Source organism: Electrophorus electricus, chromosome 7 (genome assembly GCF_013358815.1).
Source record: "Electrophorus electricus isolate fEleEle1 chromosome 7, fEleEle1.pri, whole genome shotgun sequence".
Taxonomy (NCBI): Eukaryota; Metazoa; Chordata; class Actinopteri; order Gymnotiformes; family Gymnotidae; genus Electrophorus; species Electrophorus electricus.
Genome location: NC_049541.1, coordinates 68,907 through 95,000, shown reverse-complemented (window position 1 = coordinate 95,000; position 26,094 = coordinate 68,907). Strand labels below are relative to the sequence as shown.

The window sequence follows — 26,094 nt, the reverse complement described above, 5'->3', positions numbered from 1 at the left end:
AGTGTCCGTGTGTGTGTGTGCATGTATTCAAGTGCACAAACCTGAATGTCAGGTTGCAGCGGTGAGTTAATTACAGGCCAATAGAAACACCCGCTGGACAGCACACCCACACCCACGATACTGTCTGTCCCATGATACATACGCATACACCAACAGTTAGTTCAGGCTCAGTGAATTCTGTGTTTCTCTAAAAGTTATAAGAGAGTCACTAGAGACTCTCAACACCCTGAATACATAGTTCACAGTGCAACCCTTGATTAGAGACAGTATCTTCACTTCAGGGTTAGGCATAGTGTTAGGGTTAGAGTTAACATACCAGGGTTAGTGTTAGACTTGGGGTTAGTGTTAACACTTCAGGCAGTGGTGGATGAAAATGAATATTTCACACCACCCACCATGTTTGAAGGCACTAAAAGCTGCACACGCGTGCGCACACACACACACACACACACACACACACACACACACAAACGGACTTCAGTTCACCTAATGTGCACGCACACACGCACGCGCACACACACACACACACACACACATTTGTTCATCATATACACAGAGATCTTAGTTCACCGAATGTGTACACACACACACACACACACACACACACACAAACTAATTCACCTTATGTACGCACGCACACACAGACCAAATATACATCTACTGGCAATAGAAGTCTCCATTGCCCAACATTGCACTCTGCAGCAGACAGACAGAGTAATGGCTCCCTGTGGTTACGGTAATGATGAGTAAAAAGGACCCATCAAAAATGCATGAGGGCCCAGCAATGCAACGCAATGCAGCACAGCAAAGCACAACACAGCACAACATAGCAAAGCATAACAGCACATCAGCACACAGCACGGCACCAACACAACACAACACACTGGAAGACACAAAGACTTGGAGGATCCAGTCCAGTATCCAGTCCAGCAGTCAGCTTCATAAACAGCCCCCCCTGGGCATGACTACCCCTGTGTGTGGGGTCACCCTTTGTCTGTTAGAACTAGCCATATACTCCCTGTGATGTTTGAGTATCAGTATTGTGTTTAAGTGTGGGGCACATATGAGGGTGTGTGTGTGTGTGTGTATTTGTGTGTGTATGCATGTGTGCTGTGTATTAGTGTAGCTGTAAAGTCACCTACATTCTCACTCACTCACCCTCCACTAGATGCTTCAACCACCCTCCCCCAGCAACCACCCTCCTATAGTAACAACCCTCCTATAGCAACAACCCTCATATAGCAACCACCCTCCTATAGTAACAACTCTCCAATAGCAACCACCCTCCTATAGTAACAACCCTCCTATAGCAACCACCCTCCTATAGGAACAACCCTCCTATAGCAACCACCCCCCCTCAAAATTCCCTCAGACAGCACAATGCCATGTCATCGCACCCACAACTGAGCGTACACACACGCAAGCACACGCAAGCACACACAGTGACGTCCAAGTAAGATCAGGATGAGTGTGAGGTTGAGCAGGGCCAGGTACCTGTGTGCAGGTATGTTACTGTACATCCTCTACAGCTTAAACGGCCATAAAGGCCAAAACATCCAGTGTGTGTGTGTGTGTGTGTAATAAAGAATATACACAGAGTTTCCAGAAAGCACTTCCACTCAGAATGAAATCCAGGAGCCAAAGTCCCACAGAGCCCAGAGCTGCACTAGTCAACTTACACACACACACACACACACACACACCAAGGCTCCAGCTCCCACATACACACACACACCTCTCCGCCTGTCTCTCAAACACACACCCACCCACACCTCTCTGCCTGTCTCTCAGAAACACACACACACATGCACGCACACACTTCAAATACACACAGAATAAGTTTATAACGCATCTGCCTGGAAGCAGGCTACAGTGCACCTGGACCGAGAGCTGTAGACTGAAACATTCCCTCGCCTCAGGCACTCAGAGCCCTGAACAGATATGCCAAACAGACACTTACACACTCAAACCGAACTGCTACCTCAGCTCAGCACTGTCTGCACCACTTGCTACACCCTGTCATTTTACACATGCAGTTAAGATTTACTGTATATGGATGTGAATGGACACCCCACCCCTGTCCAGTCTACTGTGGTGTCCTGGGCTCAGTGGCTGTTCATCTACTGTGTAGAAGGTCAGAGACTGTGTATTAAGTGCAGTGTACATGCTGTTGAGAGGTATGAGACAGAGCTGAGAGGTATGAGACAGAGCTGAGAGGTATGAGACAGAGCTGAGACAGTGTTGAGAGGTACTTCTCTGAGCAGAGGCATTGCTGGCTAGTGTAGACGAGCTTACAGTGGAAGACAGCGGGTTTCTATGGTGAGTTTTGGAACAGCTTTGAGAAATGTCTGTCCAAATCTCCACAAAGAACTTCCTTTTAGTCATACACACATCAAAAAATGAACTCTACACATTCACTTGTTCACACACTCACCCTATACTCACCCTGACACCTATAGCACGCTCTAATTGTTTCCTTTGCGAGCCAACATAAGTATACTGGCCGCGAGAGACAAAACTCTCAGCACTGTTTTCTGGATATGAATATAACTGGTGTGTGTGCAGCCTGACTGCAGCGTAGACATGCAGGGAACTCCCCTCTCCTGCCTCTACCTCTCTCCATAAAAGAGAACATCAACCTCCACAAAGGTCATAGCAAGGTCACAGTAATATAAATGTGCTCCCCTTTGGGATTGTGAATTGACTAATTGTTGAACATCTGCACAGTTCATTCTGCTTCCTCTCACCTCTCATTTCTTTCGTCAGCAAGCTGTTATGGTATTCTGTTATGAGCTGTTATAACATGCTGCTATTAGCTGTTGTGATACATGATGCACATTACAGAGACTGAAGAGGGTATAGCAGTCTATGATCTGTGTGTGTGTGGGTATGAGGAAGAGCTCAGAAAAAGAAGAAGAGCTTTGATTTATGAGTCCTCCACATACCACATTGTGTGTGTGTGTGTGTGTGTGTGTGTGTGTGTGTGTGTGTGTGTGTGTGTGTGTGAGAGAGTGAGTGAGTGAGTGAGAGAGAACTGTCAGTAGAATTCATTACCTCTGTTTAAGGAATGCACTATATACTGACTGCTCATTACTCAGGCCAACAGGGTAAGCAGGCACACAGCCAGGAGTGTGTGTGTGTGTGTGCTGAAGTGAAGTTATTCTTCTGTCTGATCATTAGACGGACTGATTACATCAAAGACTCTTTACTAAATAAAGGGAGATGGTGTATTAGTGTGTGCGCACACACACACACACATACACACACACAGTTCGTTAGGTGAGAAACAGGAACAGAGAAAAGGGGAGACTAAAAAAAGAGAAAGTGTGTGTGCATCTGAGAGAGTGAGAGTATGTCAGAGAGAGAGAGGAGGAGAGAGGGAGGGAGGGAGAGAGAGAGAGGAGGAGAGAGGGAGGGAGAGAGAGAGAGAGAGGAGGAGAGAGGGAGAGAGAGAGAGGAGGAGAGAGGGAGGGAGGGAGGGAGAGAGAGAGGAGGAGAGAGGGAGGGAGGGAGTAAGAGAGAGAGAGAGAGAGAGAGAGGAGGAGGGGGGGGGCACACATGTGCACGCACGCACGCACACACCCCCCACCATGCGTGCCCTTTAATTAGCACTCACTCACTCACTCTCTGTTGTTCTCCTCACCACCTCCCTGGTCATGTACCTGTTAGCAGTGTGTTGGCTCCACCCCCACCTCACCCACTCACTCTGGGACAGTGCGCCCTACCTGAGCTGCGTGGGGTGAGTGCGTGGGGTAAGTGCATGGGGTAAGTGCGTGGGGTCTGCAGCACCTCAGCACAAGCACAGTAGAAGCATCTTTATAACATGTGTATGACTTCTACAACTCAGTATTTTGGTTTAACCTTCTGTCATCTTCTTTTTAGTCTACCTTTACTATGGTGAAGAATGTCCTACATTACCCATAGGGCCAGTTTCCTCCTAGCTCAACGCAACAGTATCACACAGCTGCACTGCATCGTGGACCTTTGAGTCTTGTGGAGTCTGTCTTGCTTCTGTGTGCATTTCCCATCAGTATGATGTCCATGTTCCTTTGTTTCCAGGTTCAGTCAGTGGAAACCCAACCACTAACGTACGGTTGACATCTATGATAGCTCCCCCTATTAAACACCAGCATAGGAGTAACAGCTCTGTCCCCATAACCCTGATGTAACTGATGTACCCATGATGTAACCGTGATAGAACTTTGTTTGACAACTGTGACAGAACTGTGATTTACCCATGAGAATTGTGATGCAACTGTGAAATAACTGATGTAACCGTGATGTACCCATAACAGAACTGTGATGTAACCGTAATAGAACTGTGATGTAACAGTGATGTAACCGTAATAGAACTGTGATGTAACAGTGATGTAACCGTAATAGAACTGTGCTGTAACAGTGATGTAACCATAATAGAACTGTGATGTAACAGTGATGTAACCGTAATAGAACTGTGATGTAACAGTGATGTAACCGTAATAGAACTGTGATGTAACAGTGATGTAACTGTAATAGAACTGTGATATAACAGTGCCCCAAAGAATAATCTGCTCATAGTAGTAACGAAACAAAATGACCAAATTCTCACCACATAACAAACACGATCAACTCATGCATGATAATGTACAGTGTTGGACTCGGGGCAGGACACAGGACAACATTGGGGGCAGAACACGAGACAACACAGGCGGCAGAAAACAAGACAACACAGGCGGCAGAACAAGAGACAACACAGGTGGCAGAACACGAGAGAACACAGGTTAACCCTAACTAGCAGATATGTTATTTCAGATGAGGATCCTCTGACCATCAGCACAAAGAGCCACACCTTTCCTAACCCTAACCCCGCCTTCCTAAACTTAATCCCACTTCTTTCCTAACCCTAACCCTTCCTAACATTAACCATACCTTCCTAAAATTAACCCCACTTTCCTAACATTAAGCCTGACTAGACTAGAGGGAGACTGAGAGAGAGATTAGAGGGAGACTGTGAGAGAGACTGGAGGGAGATGGTGAGTGTGAGAGTAAATATTCCTGTGGGAAAGCTCAACCAGATAGACATAAAAAACACAGAAAACAGGTTTTACTCAGACAGGTAATACTCTGAACAATGATTAGCCCAACTCACACTCACTCATACACACACACACTCACACACACACACACACACACACTCACAAAGACACACACACTCACACACACAGCCCTGCTCAAATCCAGGTCAGTTTTACACACCATTAATCATTAAAACAACACAAATTTATATTCATCGAAGCTATACACCCAAGTTTCTCAAACACACAATAAATGTCATTCATGTTCTCAGACTAGATTATATGTGACTGATTCTTATTTAAAATATAACTTCTATCCAGTAGAGTTACAAACACAGAGAGAGGGAGAGAGAGAGCGAGGTAGGGAAAAGAAGGAGAGAGAGAGGGAGAGAGAGGAAGAGGAGAGAGTGGAAGAGCTCCAGGGTTTTCTTCTGCCATGATCGACACCCCGCACCACACACACGCACGCACAGATACAAACAAAAGACACACATGCACATTACACACAATGACACACACAATGACACACAATGACACACAAAAGCCGCCATCAAGGACTAACACCCCTGTAGTCCTCAATCACTGAGGTTATTAGCCTACTTAAAAAACCACGCCTAGCAACAGAGCTACTCTGGCCTAGATCTGACAGCAGAACGCAGGGGGAGACTGATTGGGGGGGGGGGGGGGGTGATGGGGGTATGAGGGGGGCGTGATGGGCGTATGAGGTGGTTGAGGCGGGTATATGGGGGTGTGATGGGGTGTGTTCACAGCAGTGTGGAGAATGTGTGTTTTTTTAAACCATTAGGAAGAAAACATGATGGACACGTCCACATTAGAGACCAGTCACATTGCTTTTACACTACTGCTCACCAGAAACACACACACAAATCTCAACACCACACTAGAGACCAGAGTCACTCTAACCCCAATGACACTGTCAGTAATACAGCTAGCAGCTGGGTCTGAGTGTTCACATGCACTCATAAGGTAGAGAATCGCTCAAGTCAATGACCCTACACTAACAATTCAGTAACTACAATAACACTGAATTATCCCTACACTAACACTACGATAACTACACTAACACTTAATTATCCCTACAAGAAACTAACACTAAATTATTACTACACTAACACTATACTAAGACTACATTAACCCTACACTAACATTAAATAAACCCTACAATAACACTAGACTACCACCAATAACCCTACACTAACACTACAATAACTACACTAATACCACTAACCCTACATTAATTCAGAGAATTCCACACAGCCACACCCCTCTACACACATCCCCTCTACACACACACACACACACACACACACACACACACACACACACACACACACACAGTTAAGGTGCCAGAGGAATGTGAAGCTGCTGACAGATTGACACTATTTTAGCCAGAATGAACAAATCAGGTGTGTGTGTTACAATCAGCTGTGTGAAAAGAGGCAGATATACTATATCATCTAACCCTAATCACCCACACTAGCAGCTAGGATGGTGGAAACCGGGGGATAACCAGCCCGACCCCAACATTCAGATTAAGACCAGACCCCAAACATTCAAACAGTAGTGAGACAGGTTCATCAGTGTTAGAGCAGTGAGACATGTTCAATAGTGTTGAGTAGTGAGACAAGTTCATCAGTGTAAGAGTAGTGACCTCATCTCACCTCATCAGTTAGCAGACACCCAGCTTGGCTTTATGAGCACAATGCATGCAGGTTGGTGGACAGCAGGATCAAGTGTATATTGGCTCACACTAAAGCCCTGTTAGAGTTATATGGTGGTCTGCAGTGGACAATTTCTACTCAGCCACACGACCTGCGTTAATGACTGAAACAGTTCAGGCTAAGCCCAGCTGGAGGAAGCATAAGAAAAGGAATGTAAGCCAGCCTGAGTCTGCTCCACTGGTGGAGGTTTCCTCTGTCTCCCAGCCTGGTCCTGCCCCTCAGCCCAAGACCCTGACCTCCGAGGTGGAGGCATCCATGGATTTTTTGTGAATGGACTCTATGTTCTATGTACCCATGTCAGCAGACCTGCACAATGGAACATGTGGGGAGGAGTAAGGGCCTGAGGGATCACGCAGGGGCTTCACTATCTTCGTGTTCCCTTGTGATACAGGTTCTGCATCTCAGCTTCCTCACAGGACACGCCCACAGCAGCAGCCACACCCCAGTGTCCGTCGCCTGCCACAGCTACACCTCCGGACATTGAAGTGGAACGCGCAGGACAGCCTCCGAACCTCCCGGACTGGCCACCCTGGAAGGAGGCCGCCCAGTCTGTTTCTGTTCTCACCTCATGCCAGGCCAGTCCCAGCTGTGCCCCTAATGGCTGCTTCACATAGGCCTCTCATGACACTCAGAACTCTGGAGGCCACATCCTACAGCCAGTCAGTGAGTCCTGAAGCCTCTTTACTGGCCTCGCGGACTCCAGTGACTCATGGACCCTCTGTGGCTGCCCAGTCAGCCCCTGTGACTACCTCATGTTCCTCCCATCACCTGTTCAGGACACCATGTTTATGTATGTTGTGATTCTGTTCTATTGCCAATATCTGTCTATGTTCCAGTTCCGGTTTCATTTGTAAAATGTATAATCCGTTCAATGGTTCGGCATCCCGTTTTTCCTTGTTTCCAGTGTGTGTCCATTTAGTCTTGGTTCTGTTCCCTGGTTCTTGTTTTTGTTGTTTTTTTTTTTGCTTTGTGCGTCGGGAGGGGGGGGGGGGGGGGGGGGTTTGCTTCCACTACATTCGCCCCTCCCTGACATTGCAGTTCCCATGGCAATTCCACCATGTTGATTTGTTTCCTTATTTTGTTTCTTTTGGTTTCTAGTTGTTGCCATCACCTGTATCGTGTTAGTCCTTATTAGTCTCTATATTCAAACCCAATGTTTGTGTTCAGTTATTGTGAAGTCTCATCATCGTTTGATATGTTTCTGAGCCATTGTTTATCATTGTCTATCTCTGGTTTGTGGGAACTCTGCCTGTTTTTGGATTACCCTCTTTGCCTGTTCCCTGTCTGTTTTGTTTACCTGGTTACCTGCTTTTTGGATTTGCGACCCTGGTTTACGTTCTCTGGATTACGACTGTGTTCTCTAATAAACTGCATTCACCTTACTGCTGTTACTGCTCCATCTCCATGGTTACCACTGTCACACACATACACTGGCATCACCAGAGTTTTCTTCTATTTCAAGCATTTCTCTGGTCCGCCTGGTGGAGACTCCAGGCATGTCGGGTTTGAGGTGAACTATGTGTGCATGAAAACATGGCTAAGCGCACACACGCACACAATCACACCACACACACACTCATACATGCAGACATCCCCACCCCCCCCACACACACACACACTCTTCTATTTAATAAACATATGCACACGCAGACAAAAAAGACACCTACTGATACCTAATAAACATGTAGTCACACACACACACACACACACACACACACACACACACACACACACACACACACACACACTTCCTGTGTTCTTTGAAGATTGGCTTCCCTTTGTATGATCCTCAGGAATATTCCCACAGTGCCATTCTGCAAGTCCCAGGGTGGAATGTGCTTCACTTCCCGTTTCCTGTAAGTTCTTACAGGAAGTGCCCTTCCTGTCTCTTGGGGGTGTGAATGTCTGAGACTCAAATCTTCAGAAAGTCTTACACACACACGCACACACTTCACACATGCACACACACACCTACTCCTCAACACTCCACACACACAACCAGACACACTCCAACACTTCATACATACATTATGAAAAATTACATTTCTGTTGCACAGACTGACAGACATGTATGATACAAAGTGTTAAGATGAATAATACAGCTGTACCACATTAGTACTTCCAGTCAGATCACACCTTGCCATCACCAGCCTCATGAGTGGAGCTGACAGGTGGAGGTGAAAGGTGTAGCTGACAGAAAAGAAGGAGCACTAATTTGCACTGAAATTCTTTACTTTTGTTCACAACAGGGAACAAAAGGCTAAAAATAAAAATCACAATCAAACCAGGACACAAAATATGAGACCCAACCCACCCAACCTAAATCTTAGTGAGGAATCAGAGACTCCGGTGGAAACCGTGCAGAGAGAACATGGAGCCTCCACCCAGATAGGGACTCGAACCAAAGACCATAGAACTGAGAGGCAAATGTACTAACCACCAAGTCACCATGCTACTGCTTAGGGCACTTTTCTTAGGGGACAGTGCTTAGAGGACAGTGCTTAGGGACTTAATCCTTTTGGTCCAACACAGCTATCTGTGTCGCTCTCGTTTCTGTTACCTGGTGCTGGCACAGAGGCTGAGGGAATTATTACCAGAGATGGACCCATCCCAAGGACAAACTCGGGGTAGAATCAAAAGTCAAAAATCAAAATCAAATGTATTTCTATAGTGCTTTTTACAACAGATGTTGTCACAAAGCAGCTTTACAAATGTCAGAGTCCAAGCCCCCAGTGAGCAAGCCAAGAGTGACAGTGGTGAGGAAAAACTCCCTAGAGCACGAGGAAGAAACCTGGAGAGGAACCAGGACTCAGAGGAGGGGCATCCTCCTCTGGGTGACCACGGTCACCACAATAAGTGACTGCGTAGTCACTGGGAAAGATATTTAGAATGAGCAAAATTCACACAATCATGAAAAAATGGTTTTGAACTTTTGGTAAACATCATCCGAAATTTCTGATAGTAAATCGCAACTGAATTGAACTGAGTGAGAGAAAGTGCATAAGTTTGGATTGGGGTCTTAGTGGGTGTAGTGCACTGATTCTTTTTTAGAGTGGAAACAATTGTTCTAGTAGCTGTAAACCCCCCAGTTGTGTGTCCTGTTAACACGGTCATCACCCTCACCTGTCTGAGGGGGGCTGTCCAGGGGCACTGCCGTACACACGGGGCGAGGGCGGTGGTGTGCAGTAGCTGTGGTATGTGCCGCACTCTAACGACGCCTGGTGGGAGGGATTTGGCTGGCTGGGTTCAGAGGCTGGAACACAGTCCTGGATCTCAGCGTAGTCCCACTCCCACACCTGACGCGCTCTCAGCTCCCGCATCTTAGCCTGCATCCTGCAGAGAACATAGCATTAGAGAACGCTACCTCACACTACCTCACACAGAACATGACCTTACACTACCTCATAACACGACCTCACACAGAAGGTGACCTCTCACAGAACACTACCTCACATGACCTCACACACAATACGACCTCACGCTACCACACAGAATACGACCTCAAATAGAACACTACCTCACACTACCTCACATAGCACACTAGCACCTATAGAACATAAAATAGACAGCACACAATATGAAACAATACTATTAAACAAAACTACTCATTTACTGTGTTAGTCAACATATAAAGTATGTACACACACTCACCATATAATACACCTACACACACCCACCTACCCAGTACACATACACACATTCAAACAATATATACACACACGCACACCCACCTATGCATAACACATACACGACACGTACACACACATGTACACTCATACATATACACATTCAACACACACACAGACACACACACACACACACACACATACACACACCATGCACACCCACCTACCCATAACACATACACGACATGTACACACATACACCCCCTGCCCCCCCACACATATGCATGCACTGAACACACACACACACACACACACACACACACACACACACACACACACATTCATATATACATATATTAAAAAGTAGTTATATCATGAATTCTGTTTCTTCATTTGAAGTTTGGATTCTTGGAAGCAGTTTTGTTGATGTTTTGTGGAAGCGACCTCATACACTCAGTTGGGCTTATGATCTATGTGTATCTGATCTACTTCAACAGTGCATCTTGTAAACACAATTACATTAACAACTGGGCTAAAACAGCGGCTGTGTGTGAGGCTGGATGGGGAGGAAGTGTGTGTGAATGTCAGGACACAAGGATCTGATCTGTGATAAAGATTTAAAGCCCATTAATGGACAAAACAATTGAGCAATAACTCTTACAGAAGGAAGCACTGAAACACACCTACAAGCACCTGACAGACAGGAAGTGTGAAGCTGATTTGAGAAGGGAGAATGTGTGTGTGTGTGTGTTCGTGTGTCAGTATGCATGCGTATGTGAGTGTCAGTGCATGTGTGTGGTGTGTGTGTGTGTGTGTGTGTGTGCGCGCGCGTGGTGTGTGTGTGTGCGTATGTGCGTGTGCGCATGTGTGTGTGTGTGTGTGTGTGTGTGTATGTGCGTGGTGTGTGTGTGTTTACCTCTACGTTCCTCTCTCATTCTCTGGGTCTCCTCCTCAGACACCTCTGTGAGTGTGTGTGTGTGTGTGTGTGTGTGGGTGTGCGTGTGTGTGTATGCGTGTGCGCATGTATGTGTAAGTGTGTGCGTGGCGTGTGTGTGTGTGTGCGCGCGCATGTGTGTGTAAGTGTGTGTGTGTGTGTGTGTGTATGTGCCTGGTGTGTGTGTGTGTGTGTGTGTGGTGTGTGTGTTTACCTCTCCTGTTCCTCTCTCATTCTCTGGGTCTCCTCATCAGACGTCTGTGTCTCTGCTGCTCTCCACTTCCTGTCAACTCGATCATCCTTACGATGCTTCCCAAACCTAACACACACACACACACGCACAATAACACAATGATTAAGTAATGCCCTCTTACCCACAACCGACTCTACACACACACATGCCCACACACTCATATGCATGCATGAACACTAGCAATCAAATAAGTCAGTGAGATTAGTGTGGTCATCAAAACTATCAGACCCAAAACAGTCCTGAAAATCAGCTCTATCGAGCTCCAGTTCTAGAAGACACCTACAGAGCTTGAAAAAACCCACAGAACACTAGAACACATTCACAGAACTTTTCAGAACATCTGCAGAGTTCTAGAGATCATGTCTAGAGAACAAGTGTAGATTTAGAGCAGCACCCACCAAAACACTCACCCTCCTCGTCTCCCACACACACTCATGCACACTACAGCCGCTGCACAGATCTGATGTCTTGGCACTGAGAGCTGAAGATCTTTTGTTCAACCTTTACACTGGATGTTTGCATTGAACAACATTCTGTCTCCCTCGCTTCCTGTCTCACTCCCTTCCTGTCTTTCTCTCCCTGTGTGCCTTAGAAAAGTTGATTAAATGTTGGCGTTTTGAAACTACTCTGCCATTTGGACAGCTGTTGCTCGCAATTTGCTCATGGCAGTAACACGGAGGGTACCGGAAGAAGAGAGAAATCTCTCCACGTAGAAATGAAGTCTGATACCATCATTACGGTCACCATCATCATTATCTGTGCCATTGTCTGCATCAGCAGTGAATCACCAGGCTAAGTAAAGTGCACTAGACTTGAGAGTACACTTATAATGGACTGAACGTCATTACCCTGTTTATCTACAACTGTGATCCACCAGCATCCAAATACAAAGCCACACTGACGGGTGTGTGTGCATGCGCGGACGTGAGTGTACTGCAGATCTGTATCTGCTATTCTAGTGACATCATTAATATGGTGAGTGGATCTCTGAAACACACACACACACACACACACACACACACACACACACACTCTCCATCCGTGACAGCTTCCAAAACACTGCAGTGACTCTTGTTCTCCATCTCAAAAACTTTCTGACACCCTGAAACTGCAGCTCAGAATTCATCATCCAGCACTGCTGCTGCAATCAGACAGTCACATCCATTCCTGCATCTCCATGACAACCAGCAGAGCCAAACAGCATATATCTGTCTCCCTCACTGACACACACCACCACCACGGGCTAACGGTTTAACACACACCACCACCACGGGCTAACGGTTTAACACACACCACCACCACAGGCTAACGGTTTAACACACACCACCACCACGGGCTAATGGTTTAACAAACACCACCACCACGAGCTGTGGCATGGCGAGTGTGGTGTGGTTAGTGTTGTGAGTGTGGCGTGGCGAGTGTGGCATTATTTCATAGCTGCCTCTGAGCATATACTGCAGATTAGATTGAACACTGTCCTTACCAGACCTTTATTCCACAATTCAAATTTCACTGTTAACTTGGACAAAAGGGATAAAGTTATTTATTATAGTATAAAGATAATAATCTAAGTCTATAATCTGAACTCTGCAGAACAACATTAGGGTTAAAGAGGCAGGAATGGAATACAGTACACAGAACCATGTTTGCATTAGGGTAATCCCATAAATATGAATCATCATGTTTTCTTCATCATAGAATGTGCCCTTCATGGGGGGCAGGGCCTCTTCCACCAGAGCCGCCATGTTGTGTCACCATGTTTCTACAGTAGCCCAGAAAGGACAAACCAAATCTGCTGTAGAGAGCGCCTTCCACTCTCCTCCAAACCACTGAAACTGAACCACTGGTTTCACTTTGGTACTCAGTGTGGCAGTGATCTTGGCTCTATTCACCTAAACATCTGTGTGGTACTCATGTTTGCTCACCCGAACATCACTGACCTAAACACCTCACACCTGACCATCACTGACCTGAACTCAGTGGTTAAGGTACTTGACTTGTAATCGGAAGGTTACCACCACCAAGTTGCCACTGTTGAGTCCTGAGCAAGACCCTTAACCCTCAATTACTCAAGTTGTCCTCAGTCATGAATAAGCCGCTTTGGACAGAAGCGTCAGCTAAACGTAAACATCACTCACCTCAACATCTCTCCGAGCCCCTTCAGCATTCCTTTCTTCACTTTACTCTTCTCTTTCTCTTCTAGTTTCTTTCTCTCTTTTCCTCCTTTCTGTTTCTTCTCATCATGTGCAGCCTGGGTGCCATTGGGTAGCTGCTGCTCAGGAAGTGGTGTGGGGTCAGTTACCGTGGAGAAGGAGTCCCGCCCTGATCGAGAGCTCTCTTCTGTGCCCTCCTCAACTGGGGAGGATAAAAAACAAACATTCAGCTAAATAAATAAACAAACATTCAGCTAAATAAATAAACAAACATTCAGCTAAATAATCAGTTAAATCAGCTGCTTTTTGCAATGTCTTTAAAACTAAACCAATTATGATATTTCCATACGCGCATCCATGACCTCTGCTTCTTCCTCATTGGCTGCTGGCCTGTCATATGATTTGTCAATGGCTGCCCGAAAACTTTCATTACAGCCCCGCCCCCTTATAATGTGGGGGTGTGGTCTGTGGAAGGGGACATCTCCATTGAGGGCTGCTTCAATGACAGCAGTCTGTAAGCTTTCTAATGAGCTGGACTTCCTCAGGCGTAGACATGGTCCAACATCATGCACTGAAGAGCCTGAGAACCAGAGAGAGAAACAGGCATGGAAATGTGGACATAACCATCCAGAAACAGGCAATACAGAGAGGTTAAAATAACATGTGTTGCATAACAGCTAAAACGATGACCCTTGTGTAACTGAATAGGGGAGTGTGCGCGTGTGTGTCTATGGCTCATATACAGCAGTGTGTGAAGGTTAGGCTGTGTGTGCGTGCTGGTGTTTTGGCTAGTGTGTGTTTGTGTACATGGCTTGTACATAGCAGTGAGGGTTAGGGTGTGTGTGTGGGGGGGGCGGTGTGTATGCAAATGGATCATATACAGCAGTGTGTATAGGGGTGTACAGAGTGCATGGTCTAGCTACTCAGTTTGCAAAACAGAGTTTTCAGGAAAGTAGGTTAATGTCACTTTAAGCATTTGCACATCAGATCTGAATAAGGCAGCACATACACCAGCACCTACATGAAGGAGTGTAGTGACACTGATGCAAAGGATGCACAGGCATTATAACAATGTTATAACATTTACTCAGTTATGAGTAGAGGTTGTACACTCACAAAGGTGTAGAACACTTAGATTTAACATGGTCACTTTTAGCTTTGATAAAAAACAGTCCATACAAAAACAATACAGTACTGCTAACACTACAACACCATACAAAAACACTACAACACTGCTAACACTACAGTACTACTAACACTACAACACCTCTAAAAATACAGTACTACAAACACCACCACTAACACTACAGCACCGCTGCTCTGATCCCATGTGTACAGTAAACAATTTCTGGCAGGGCGAGAAATTTTCCACCTCAAACTGGAGACCTGTGCTGATCATATAAAAGTGTACAAGGACCAACAATAAGTGTGTGTGCACTTGTGTGTGTATGTATTCTTGGGTGTGTGTTTGTTCTCACCTGTATGGTTCTCTGTGCAAGAGGTGACGTTAATTACATCAGCCACTGTGAGAGGCACATGCATGCACACACACAAACACACGCACACACACAAACACACACACCAGTGTGTGGTTAGTACAGACATTCATCATGCACAGCTAGCCCAAACATCACATAGCCACATTCACCAACAGTCTAAAGCAATACCAACATGCAGAGTGCATGCACTAACCACCAACCACTTACCCATTAACCACTAACCACTGTTTGTGTACATGGCTCATATACAGCAGTGTGTGAGGGTTGGGTGTGTGGGTGTGTACAGAGTGCATGGTCTAGCTACTCAGTTTGCAAAACAGAGTTTTCAGGAAAGTAGGTTAATGTCACTTTAAGCATTTGCACATCAGATCTGAATAAGGCAGCACATACAGCAGCACCTACATGAAGGAGTGTAGTGACACTGATGCAAAGGATGCACAGGCATTATAACAATGTTATAACATTTACTCAGTTATGAGTAGAGGTTGTACACTCACAAAGGTGTAGAACACTTAGATTTAACATGGTCACTTGAAGAGAAGCCTTGTAGGGATTTAGGATTGGAGAGTGCACAAAAACTAGGAGAGCTTACAAAACAGGTTTTGGCATGTATGGGATTGTTTGGATCAAGTGGTGCATTGTTGTGTGTGTATTATGTATTGCTGGATGAATTGTTAATTGTTGCATGTGAATTTTGCACTGCTGTGTTTGAATTGTATAGTGTTGTGTGTGAATTGTGTAGTGATGTATGTAAAAGAGGACTGTGGTTCAGACAATAGTCCTAAATAGTTTATGGGGTTTGGAGGGTTTGTATGATTTGTGGGGTTTGGAGTACCGATGTCCATGCTCCTTGACTTGCGAGTCTTGATGTCAAGATGAGTGGCATCTGTATACTGTTTGGTGCGCTTCTCTGACATGCTCTGCCTTCCGAAGCCCTCCCTCTGAAATACGAGACTTCCATCCTCTCCTCCTACACTCCGAGAACTGAGAGAGCGAGAGAGGGGGGGAGGGAGAGAGGAAGAGGGAAAAAGAGGTAGAGAGCAGGGTGACAGAGAGAGGGAGGGAGAGAGAGAGAAAGAGATAGAAAGTCCAAAGACAGAAATGGAACACAGAGGAAAAGAATGAGTGGATGAAAAATGGAAGGATAAGGAGGAATAAAGGAAGAAGAACAACATGATGAAAGAGACAATAAAAACTCAATGAATATAACCCAGAGGAATTATAATCCAGATGGGTTTAGTAACTATAGGAGTGTAATCCAGAGTACTGGGCTCAGTGACTACAGGAGTGAAATCTTGTCATCCTCACAGAGAACGCCAGAGTTTAAGGAATGTATGTGTTAGTGGATGCTGTCTGGTAGATGTTAAAACTAGTGGATGCTGTCTGGTAGATGTTAAAACTAGTGGATGCTGTCTGGTAGATGTTAAAACTAGTGGATGTTCTTTCTTTCACCTCGCATTCTGGGGGGGTAGCTCCTGTGGCCAAGGGGGTGGAGTCTCTACAGCAAAAGCTATGTCATCATGGGAACTGGAAGATGATTGGTCAGAGAGGTGGGCGGGAAGAACAGATGGCCTGCCGTCTTCGATGATAACAGTGTCATCTTTAGTCATGTTGACCGTGGGAGAAAGCTGATAGTGACCTGATAGGGAAGAAAAATAAAACTACTGCATCACACATACATACACACACACACCCACACACACACACACACACACACATGCATACAGAGCCAAATACACATGCATTCACAGATACAGCAGCATTAAATGAGCTGTGTGTTGGTCACTGATATCACAGCATTGATGTGAACACTCAAGGAAGCACAAGTTCACTCAAGCTCAATTTATCAGCAAGTAAATATTGCTGTGTGTGTTTGTACCACACATTCACACACAAACATCTAACCACATACTAACTCTCAAACACACACACACAAAAATATACAACCACAAAAATGCACAATCACAAAAACACATACCTACATACATACCTACACACAAACACAAACACACACACACACACACACACACACACACACACACACACACACACACACACACACACACCCCGACATACAAACACACCTATATCCACCTTCAGAAACCATCTGTCTCTAAGATCAAGTGTTTTGTTGCTGGACCTACCACACAGTTTTGTTAAACAGATTGTTTATAACTCTTATTCTTATCATGAAGAGTTCTGATTTATCACGATGATCTTATACCAGTAGGAAGAGAGAAGTCTCACCAGAAACACGCTGGAAGATAAACTGCTCTTATGCTACCCAGAGACTAGCAGAACAGCTGAGAATTAACGGCATTTTAACACTGCCCATTACTAATGTATTTGGGTTATTACTGCAGTCTGGCATCTCTCTTTCTGTGTGTGTGTGTGAGAGAGAGAGAGAGAGAGAGAGAGAGAGAGAGAGAGAGAGCTGGGGGCCATGCTCAACAGAAGTGTGTGTGTAGGTTATTAAAGCTTTATATACAAGAGACAGGAAACGGTGCCGATATCCTGCAGTGGTCAGAATCTGCTCCACTTGTGGGAAACCCTGATGGGGGTATTCTCACACACACACACACACACACACACATATATATATATATATATATATATATATATCCACTCATGTTGTTCACCAAAACAAAACAAAATGAAATAAAACCTTTAACATAACCCTGTTGGAAATTCCATCACAGTTCCATCAAGACAGTCATGTGTTGGTGTGTTATAGCACGGTTACTGTATCTCACCCAGCCCTCTGCTGCTGATGTGGCTTCGTGCTCTCAGGTTGTCATCGAGACCTTCGATGCCTCTGTACAGGGTGTGTGAAATACGCCGTTCTCCATCATCCAGAGCTGGACTCTGGGTCTGCTCAGGACCACATGGGGTTTCCCACTGACAAACACAGGGAAAAGTTCACCATTGTCCACAGGAAGCAAATTATATTCATATTCACCTTAAAATTGTGCTCAGTGTCTAATACTAATGGAAACTAGCCTGTTAAATTAAAGGAATGCACACCTGCTCAAAAGATTACAACTGCATTCAGATAAACTAATTAACTTCCAATGGCAACGGTCAAGCACAGCAGGCTGAGGGAATCACTGGTAAAGAGATGAGTACGTGGGTGTAGAGTTAGGGTTAGTGCGTGTAAGTATGTGGGTCTAGGGTCAGTGCACGTAAGTACATGGGTCTAGGGTTAGGGTTAGTGTGTGTGAGTACATGGATCTAGGGTTAGGGTTAGTGCATATAAGTACATGGGTCTAGGGTTAGCATATTTGTATGGTCATCCCAAGGCCAATACTTTAATTTTCTGCTTTTGAGTATTAAGGAAATATCAGGTATTTAACAAAGATATCTAACAAAGATATTTAACAAAGGATTTAGAGAAGGAATAACCTTTCAATGAGGATGCCTATGTAATGTGATACTTCAGTGAGGTTCTTGTAAAAATTTGACATGTGACTTTGTGGTGGTAACAGGATGTGATGAACGTGTGTGTGTTGGTAATGTGACATTGTAGTTCATCTGGGCCGAGTCCTGTGGTTCATTAAGAATTATCTGAATGCAGTGGATGTGTGTGGCTTCATCAGGAGGAAAAGGAGAAACTGGTCAGAGTAGTCAGCTACTCTGCATATGCAAAGCTATTTTGATTAGCTGGAGCCATGTGGAATGATGGTTCAATGGTAGATCTTTGGTATCTTGGACTCTAACCTACTGTACTAGCTAGGACACATTCTGTGGGTAAATGACAAAGCACTTTTGTGAGTCGCTCTGGATAAGAATGTCTGCTAAATGCCGTAAAAGTAAATGTAAATGGTGTGGGTTGGGCCTTTGTGTGTCAGCCTTTAGTCCTGCCCTGCTGTTACACCAAATCTTAAGGGATCTAAGGGAACTCTGAATTACCGTTTGCATATATATGTTTATGGGTACAAGGGGTGGGTGTGTGGGTGTGTGTGGGTATGTGTGTGTAAGTAAAAGTCATATGTTTTGTCCCCATAGAACTGGCACTGATATTCCCAGAATACCCTGGGGGATTAATGTAATGCTGCAGAATGCTTTGACCTGATTGGCTGCTCTTAAATCAGATCTGTTCCAGAATGGGTACTCTCCAGAGAGGCAACATGATAGAACAAACTGCCTTTGTGTGTGAGACAGGGTGTGTGTGTGTGTGTGTGTCTGTGTGCGCGCACACGTTAAGACTCTAGGGTCATATAATGAAAGCACAAAGGCAAAATGTTTCTGCAAGCACATTCTAAGATTAGTAAGATTTAATGTGACTGTAGTTTCACACTGAACAACTTCAAGCCTGACTGGAACAGCACACATTATGTTTATCAGACATCAGCAGATATTACAGGCCATTAAAATATAATAATCTAATTTATGTACACTAGACTAAACTACACTAGACTAAAGAGTTTGGGCATCTCTACATGGCTGCAATGTGGAGTTTTACTCTGTAATAACAAAACAGAATACAGAGAACTGAAGATAAACGTCTTTAATTTGGTCATGAAATAAAAACAGCACATTAAATATTGGCTTTCTCAATGTATAATTATTACATCAGATGAGAGAGCAAACAAATTTAATAGTGCCTTGGCATTCATTTAATTAAAAAATTTAATAATTTCCATAAATCCACAGACGCAACCGTTTCAAGTGTCCAGAATTAATTAAATCCTTTTCATCCAAAGTTCCTCTCTGTCTCCATCTCAGCTCTCTGTCTGTGGTCCAAACGATACCAGTCTCTCCCTGTTTTGTACTGTAAAGTCTGATCTGTTTGTCAATCTATCACTCAATTTCATTTTCCCCTCATAATGTCTCCCCTCTCTGTCGCTATGCTCTGTCCTTCCTCTCTGCCTTTCTGCAGTGCCATGTCTTTCCCACTCTCTATCATGTCTGATCTCTCTCCCACTACTGTCTGATCGCACTTTCCATCTCTTTTTTTCTCCATCAGATCTCTCATTTTCTAACTGTTTCTCATCTGACTGGTCCATCTCTTTTCTGGTTTTGTATCTGATCTTTCTATCTCTACTGCCTCTGTGGTCTGATGTCTTCTCCAGTGATTCTGTGCTGTCATATCTCCAAGTCTCCCTCTCATCTGGGCCCTTATTTTCTTTATACTGTCTGATCCTTCTCTCTCTACTGTCTGATCTCTCCTCCAGTGTTTCACTGCTGTCATATCTCCATCTCTCTCTCTCATCTGGTCTTTTCTTTTCTCTGAAGTCTCTGATCTTTCTCTCTCTACTGTGTCTGTCTGATCTCTCCTCCAGTGTTTCACTGCTGTCATATCTCCATCTTTCTGCCTCATCTGCTCTCCACATCTCTCTACAGTGTCTGATATTTCTCACTCTAATGTGTCTATTGTCTGATCTGTCTCCCAGCGTCTCACTGCTCTCATATCTCCATCGCTCTCTCTCATCTCTGGAGTGTCTGATGTCTTCCTCATCACTGTCTGAACTTTCTCTCTTGTATCTGATTACCTCGTTGTTCTTGTTTACTCGTCTCGCCACAATCAGCTGGATCATTCCACGCTTGTTGCCCTCTGTTGACATGGATGTCCTCAGCGTTTCCATAGCGTCGTGATTGGTCTTCCCTAACAGTGATTCTCCATTGACAGCAATGAGCTGGTCGTTCACTCTCAGCCGTCCGTCCTGAAGCCCGACAAAAACATTCATCACTTATTTACCACCACTGTGTGCCTACGTGTTCATGTGTGTGTAAGGGTCTGACCTTGCATGCTGCTCCACCAGTGATGATGGACTTGACAAAGATTCCAAGGTCGGCATGGTTCTCCTTTGACCTATTTCCTTTCACACTGACCCCTAACCCTGCAGAGCCGGAGTCATTCAGGGGTACTTCCAATGTCAGGAACTCCCGCGTGCCATCAGGAGTCAAAACCATCTCCTCCTCCAGCTGAAGTGGGGAAACAGGGAAGAAGAGAAAGGGAGAATATCACAGGTATCAGTAATGAGAATCTCAGCCAAACCACAGGACAAATATCAGCTTAGTATTATTGAGGAAAGCATAAAGGATGTCAGACACTGGATGTTGAGGAACTTTCTCTCACTTAATCCTGACAGAACACAGGTGCTTCTATTAGGCCCAGGGACAGATACACCTTTGCTCTCTAATTACTCAGTGAACCCCATTGGTCTCCCAATCACATCTTCTCTAACAGTTATTGGAATAATATTATTATGTTAACATTATGATGTAATTATTATGGAACTGTTAAACAGTTATTATGGATCCCAGTCTCTTGTTCGAAGCTCATGTAAATAATATTTCTAGGACCGCCTTTCTCCACCTCAGGAACATTTTAAAGATTAGGAACATGCTCTGCTCACATGATGCTGAAAAGCTAGTCCATGCATTTACCACTTCCAGATTGGACTACTGTAATGGCTTACTATCTGGCTGTATCATTAAGTGCCTAAACAAGCTCCAGCTAGTTCAAAATGCAGCAGCCAGAGTATTTACTAGAACTCGAAAATCTGATCACATCACTCCTATCTAAGCTACTTTATATTTGCTCCCAATAAATTTCATATTGATCATAAAATACTTCTAATAACCTACAAAGCACTGAAAGGTCTTGCCCCACAGTACCTTAGAGAACTCCTAATGCATTACGATCCACCATGTCTGCTTATAACAAAAGATGCAGCTCTTTACTAGTACCAAGAACAAGAAAATCTACTGCAGGGGGCAGAGCCTTTTCCTATAAAGCTCCCACACTATGGAATAACCTTCCTGTAAATGTTCACAATTCAGACACAATCTCCATATTTACACTAGGCTGAAAACCTATCTGTACAGTCAGTGATTCCTTGTGGCTCTTTCCTTTTAGATGTGCTGCCATATCGAGATCTGCCAGAGTCCATCTTTGCACATTATAGTTCCCTAATTTACACACCCTCATACCTGGACATGCCTAATAAACTTTTCTCTCTTTCTGCCAAGGAAAAACTACCTCTGACAGCAAGATGTTACTGAGACTCAACCCGTCTCAGCTGCCATGGCTACTCCCACCACCTGCTGTAGCCCACCACACCTCCACCCCAGCCAACTACTTCTCCGTTGCCCTTGATGGCGTTCTCTTGTGGGATGTGTTTTGGATATGCGCACACCATCAGGACCAGACTAGGACCTCGAGAAAACTGGATTAGACATTAAGTTGTTTTTTTTTTTTGCATTTTATTATTTATTTATTTATTTATTTTTCTCTTAAAATTGTTACTATTGTGGTGCCTGTTGTCACCCAGAAGAGGATGGCCCCCCTTTCTTGGTTCCTCTCCAGGTTTCTTCCTCGTGCTCTAGGGAGTTTTTCCTCACCACTGTCACTCTTGGCTTGCTCACTGGGGGCTTGGACTTGGACATTTGTAAAGCTGCTTTGTCACAACTGTTGCGCTTTATAAATAAATGTGATTTGATACCATCACTGCAGTCACTGTCACTGCAGTTACTCTGCTCCATTACTGTTTCTCCAGTAAGCGCGTGTGAAGAGGCACAGTGCTACAGACGTCCACATGCAGACAAATCGGAAACGCATCTGATCCAACGCTACATCTGAACTGAAAGATTAGATCTGTGTCCCTAATTTGTGTCACAGTAAGGCAACAAAAAAGATGAGAGTTACTGATGCGTGGTAATGTTAACATAGCCTAAGTGTGTGAACGTGTAAGTTGGGTGTGTGTGTGCATGCGCGTGTGAGTAAGTGCACAGACATGTCTGTTCAACTGCAGACGGTGTGCGTGACAGAGCTCTATTGACAATTACACCATCCTACAGAGAAATCCACAGCCTGATAACATCTGTCTACTAACACACACACACACACACACACACACACACACACACACACACACTCCCAGAAACAGTGGCTACTGGTGAGTGTACTGGGCTCTGGGCATAAACCGACTGAACAAAAACCAAACCCTTAGAAAATGTGAGTGTGCTAACCCTTTCTCTAGTGTGGGTGTAGGACTCTGCTAAACTTTCCCTATAGCGTGCGTGTAGGACTCTGTGCTAACCCTTTCCCTATAGAGTGTGTGTGTGTGTGAGTGTGTGTGTGTGTGTGAACTCTGTGCTAATAATGTGTGTATGGATCGTGCTAAGATTCATACATTCTCCCTGATCTAATGAGACTGTGCGACTCTTACCAAGTCTCTGGAATCCTGCACTGTAATCTCTGAGTTCTGAAAAGAACAGATGATATGTTTATAACAGGAAACACCACACACACACACACACACACACATACACACACACACAGTTATTTACCAGTTCCTTAGGAAGAAAAGTCTCTTCCTGTCTTAGCACCAAAAGATTCACAGCTCCGCCCATGGGTGTCGCCCTCAGCAGGGACACCACCTCCTCTTGACCACACCCACTGAGATCAACTCCATTCACCTGCACCATTTACAGGACAGCGTTATTCAAGAACAAAAATGTGATTTTCTACAAGTCCCCTTCTCCTGCACATAGAGAGTACACATTCATTAGCATTTTACAATAGTGAATTGCTAAGGGCACAGAGGTCAGGACCCAGACAGACCCAGAGAATCACAGCACCACACAACTCTCACAGCTCTGACTTGCTGCTGATCCAACACGTGGTTCAATTCAGCTTGGAAATACCAGACTTTTCAATTCACTGAGAGTAAAGCAGTGCGATCCAGATGTACTAGAGCAGTGCAATCCAGATATACTGGAACTGTGCGACATATAAGAGTGTTTGGATTTCCTTTGTTAGATCAAAGAGCCGTACCTCCAGCAGCCGGTCGCCGGCCTTCAGCTGCCCATCTTTAATGGCCGCACCCCTGGGGAGGATGTTCTTCACGTAGATGGGGGCGGAGCCTCCAAGGGGAACATCTCTGGAGGTAATGCTGAAGCCAAGACCTTCTGGACCTACACACAGCCACACACACACACACACACACACAAAGAGAGCTTACAACTCAAATAGAATTTACAGACTGTTACAGCTCAGAGAGAACACATCAGTGTGTACGTGTGTGTATTTGTGTGTATGGAAATTTGTGCAGTGTACGCAGGTATGTGTGTGTGCATATGTCTATGTACATGTGTATGTGTAGGTCTGTGTGTGTTGTGTGTGTGGGTTGTGTGTGTGTTGTGTGTGAGTGTGTGTGTTGTGTGGGGGGGGATGTGAGTGTGTGTGTGTTGTGTGTGTGGGGGGGGGATGTGAGTGTGTGTGTGTTGTGTGTGTGTTGTGTGTGGGGGGGGATGTGAGTGTGTGTGTGTTGTGTGTGTGGGGGGGATGTGAGTGTGTGTGTTGTGTGTGTGGGGGGGGGGATGTGAGTGTGTGTGTTGTGTGTGTGTGGGGGGGGATGTGAGTGTGTGTGTTGTGTGTGTGTGGGGGGATGTGAGTGTGTGTGTGTTGTGTGTGTGGGGGGGGATGTGAGTGTGTGTGTGTTGTGTGTGTAGGGGGGATGTGAGTGTGTGTGTGTGGGGGGGGTGTGTGTGTGTGGGGGGGGGTGTGAGTGTGTGTGTGTGGGGGGGGATGTGAGTGTGTGTGTGTTGTGTGTGTGTGGGGGGGATGTGAGTGTGTGTGTGTTGTGTGTGTGTGGAGGGGATGTGAGTGTGTGTGTGTTGTGTGTGTGTGGAGGGGATGTGAGTGTGTGTGTGTTGTGTGTGTGTGGAGGGGATGTGAGTGTGTGTGTGTTGTGTGTGTGGGGGGATGTGAGTGTGTGTGTGTGTGTGGGGGGGATGTGAGTGTGTGTGTGTTATGTGTGTGTGTGTGTGTGTGGGGGGGTGTGAGTGTGTGTGGGGGATGTGAGTGTGTGTGTGTTGTGTGTGTGTGGGGGGGGATGTGAGTGTGTGTGTGTTGTGTGTGTGTGGGGGGGGATGTGAGTGTGTGTGTGTTGTGTGTGTGGGGGGGATGTGAGTGTGTGTGTGTGTGGGGGGGGGATGTGAGTGTGTGTGTGTTGTGTGTGTGGGGGGGGATGTGAGTGTGTGTGTGTTGTGTGTGTGGGGGGGGATGTGAGTGTGTGTGTGTTGTGTGTGTAGGGGGGATGTGAGTGTGTGTGTGTGGGGGGGGATGTGAGTGTGTGTGTGTGTGGGGGGGGGATGTGAGTGTGTGTGTGTTGTGTGTGTGTGGGGGGGATGTGAGTGTGTGTGTGTTGTGTGTGTGTGGGGGGATGTGAGTGTGTGTGTGTTGTGTGTGTGTGGGGGGATGTGAGTGTGTGTGTGTGTGTGGGGGGGATGTGAGTGTGTGTGTGTTATGTGTGTGTGTGTGTGTGTATGTGTGTGTGGGGGGGTGTGAGTGTGTGTGGAGGATGTGAGTGTGTGTGTGTTGTGTGTGTGTGTGGGGTGTGAGTGGGGGGGTGTGAGTGTGTGTGGGGGGGTGAGTGTGTGTGTGGAGGGGGTGTGTGTGTGGGGGGGTGAGTGTGTGTGTGGAGGGGGTGTGAGTGTGTGTGGGGGGGATGAGTGTGTGTGTGTTGTGTGTGTGTGTGTGGGGGGGGATGTGAGTGTGTGTGTGTGTTATGTGTGTGTGGGGGGGATGTGAGTGTGTGTGTGTTATGTGTGTGTGGGGGGGATGTGAGTGTGTGTGTGTTATGTGTGTGTGGGGGGGGATGTGAGTGTGTGTGTGTTATGTGTGTGTGGGAGGGATGTGAGTGTGTGTGTGTTATGTGTGTGTGTGTGTGTGGGGGGGGGTGTGAGTGTGTGTGGGGGATGTGAGTGTGTGTGTGTTGTGTGTGTGTGTGGGGTGTGAGTGGGGGGGTGTGAGTGTGTGGAGGGGGTGTGTGTGTGTGGGGGGGTGAGTGTGTGTGTGGAGGGGGGTGTGAGTGTGTGGGGGGG

General features: G+C 45.6%; 1 protein-coding gene across 5 annotated transcripts in view; it reads right to left on the bottom strand.

Moving 5' to 3' along the window:
- The window catches only part of pard3ab (par-3 family cell polarity regulator alpha, b), a 60,076-nt gene that overhangs the window by 5,808 nt on the left and 28,174 nt on the right, over positions 1–26,094 (bottom strand). For 3 of the 5 annotated variants that reach the window (XM_027032224.2, XM_027032228.2, XM_035527731.1), the window contains 13 exons: positions 24,044–24,183; positions 23,557–23,685; positions 23,436–23,471; positions 21,004–21,186; positions 20,754–20,924; positions 18,015–18,159; positions 16,714–16,900; positions 16,097–16,245; positions 15,241–15,285; positions 14,112–14,342; positions 13,748–13,964; positions 11,571–11,675; positions 9,920–10,129 (listed from right to left, as the gene is read on the bottom strand). In XM_027032224.2, the coding sequence (XP_026888025.2) occupies positions 9,920–10,129; positions 11,571–11,675; positions 13,748–13,964; positions 14,112–14,342; positions 15,241–15,285; positions 16,097–16,245; positions 16,714–16,900; positions 18,015–18,159; positions 20,754–20,924; positions 21,004–21,186; positions 23,436–23,471; positions 23,557–23,685; positions 24,044–24,183 (1,948 nt within the window). The remainder of the gene's footprint in view (positions 1–9,919; positions 10,130–11,570; positions 11,676–13,747; positions 13,965–14,111; positions 14,343–15,240; positions 15,286–16,096; positions 16,246–16,713; positions 16,901–18,014; positions 18,160–20,753; positions 20,925–21,003; positions 21,187–23,435; positions 23,472–23,556; positions 23,686–24,043; positions 24,184–26,094) is intronic. The other 2 variants (XM_027032227.2, XM_027032226.2) reach the window with 2 other exon arrangements.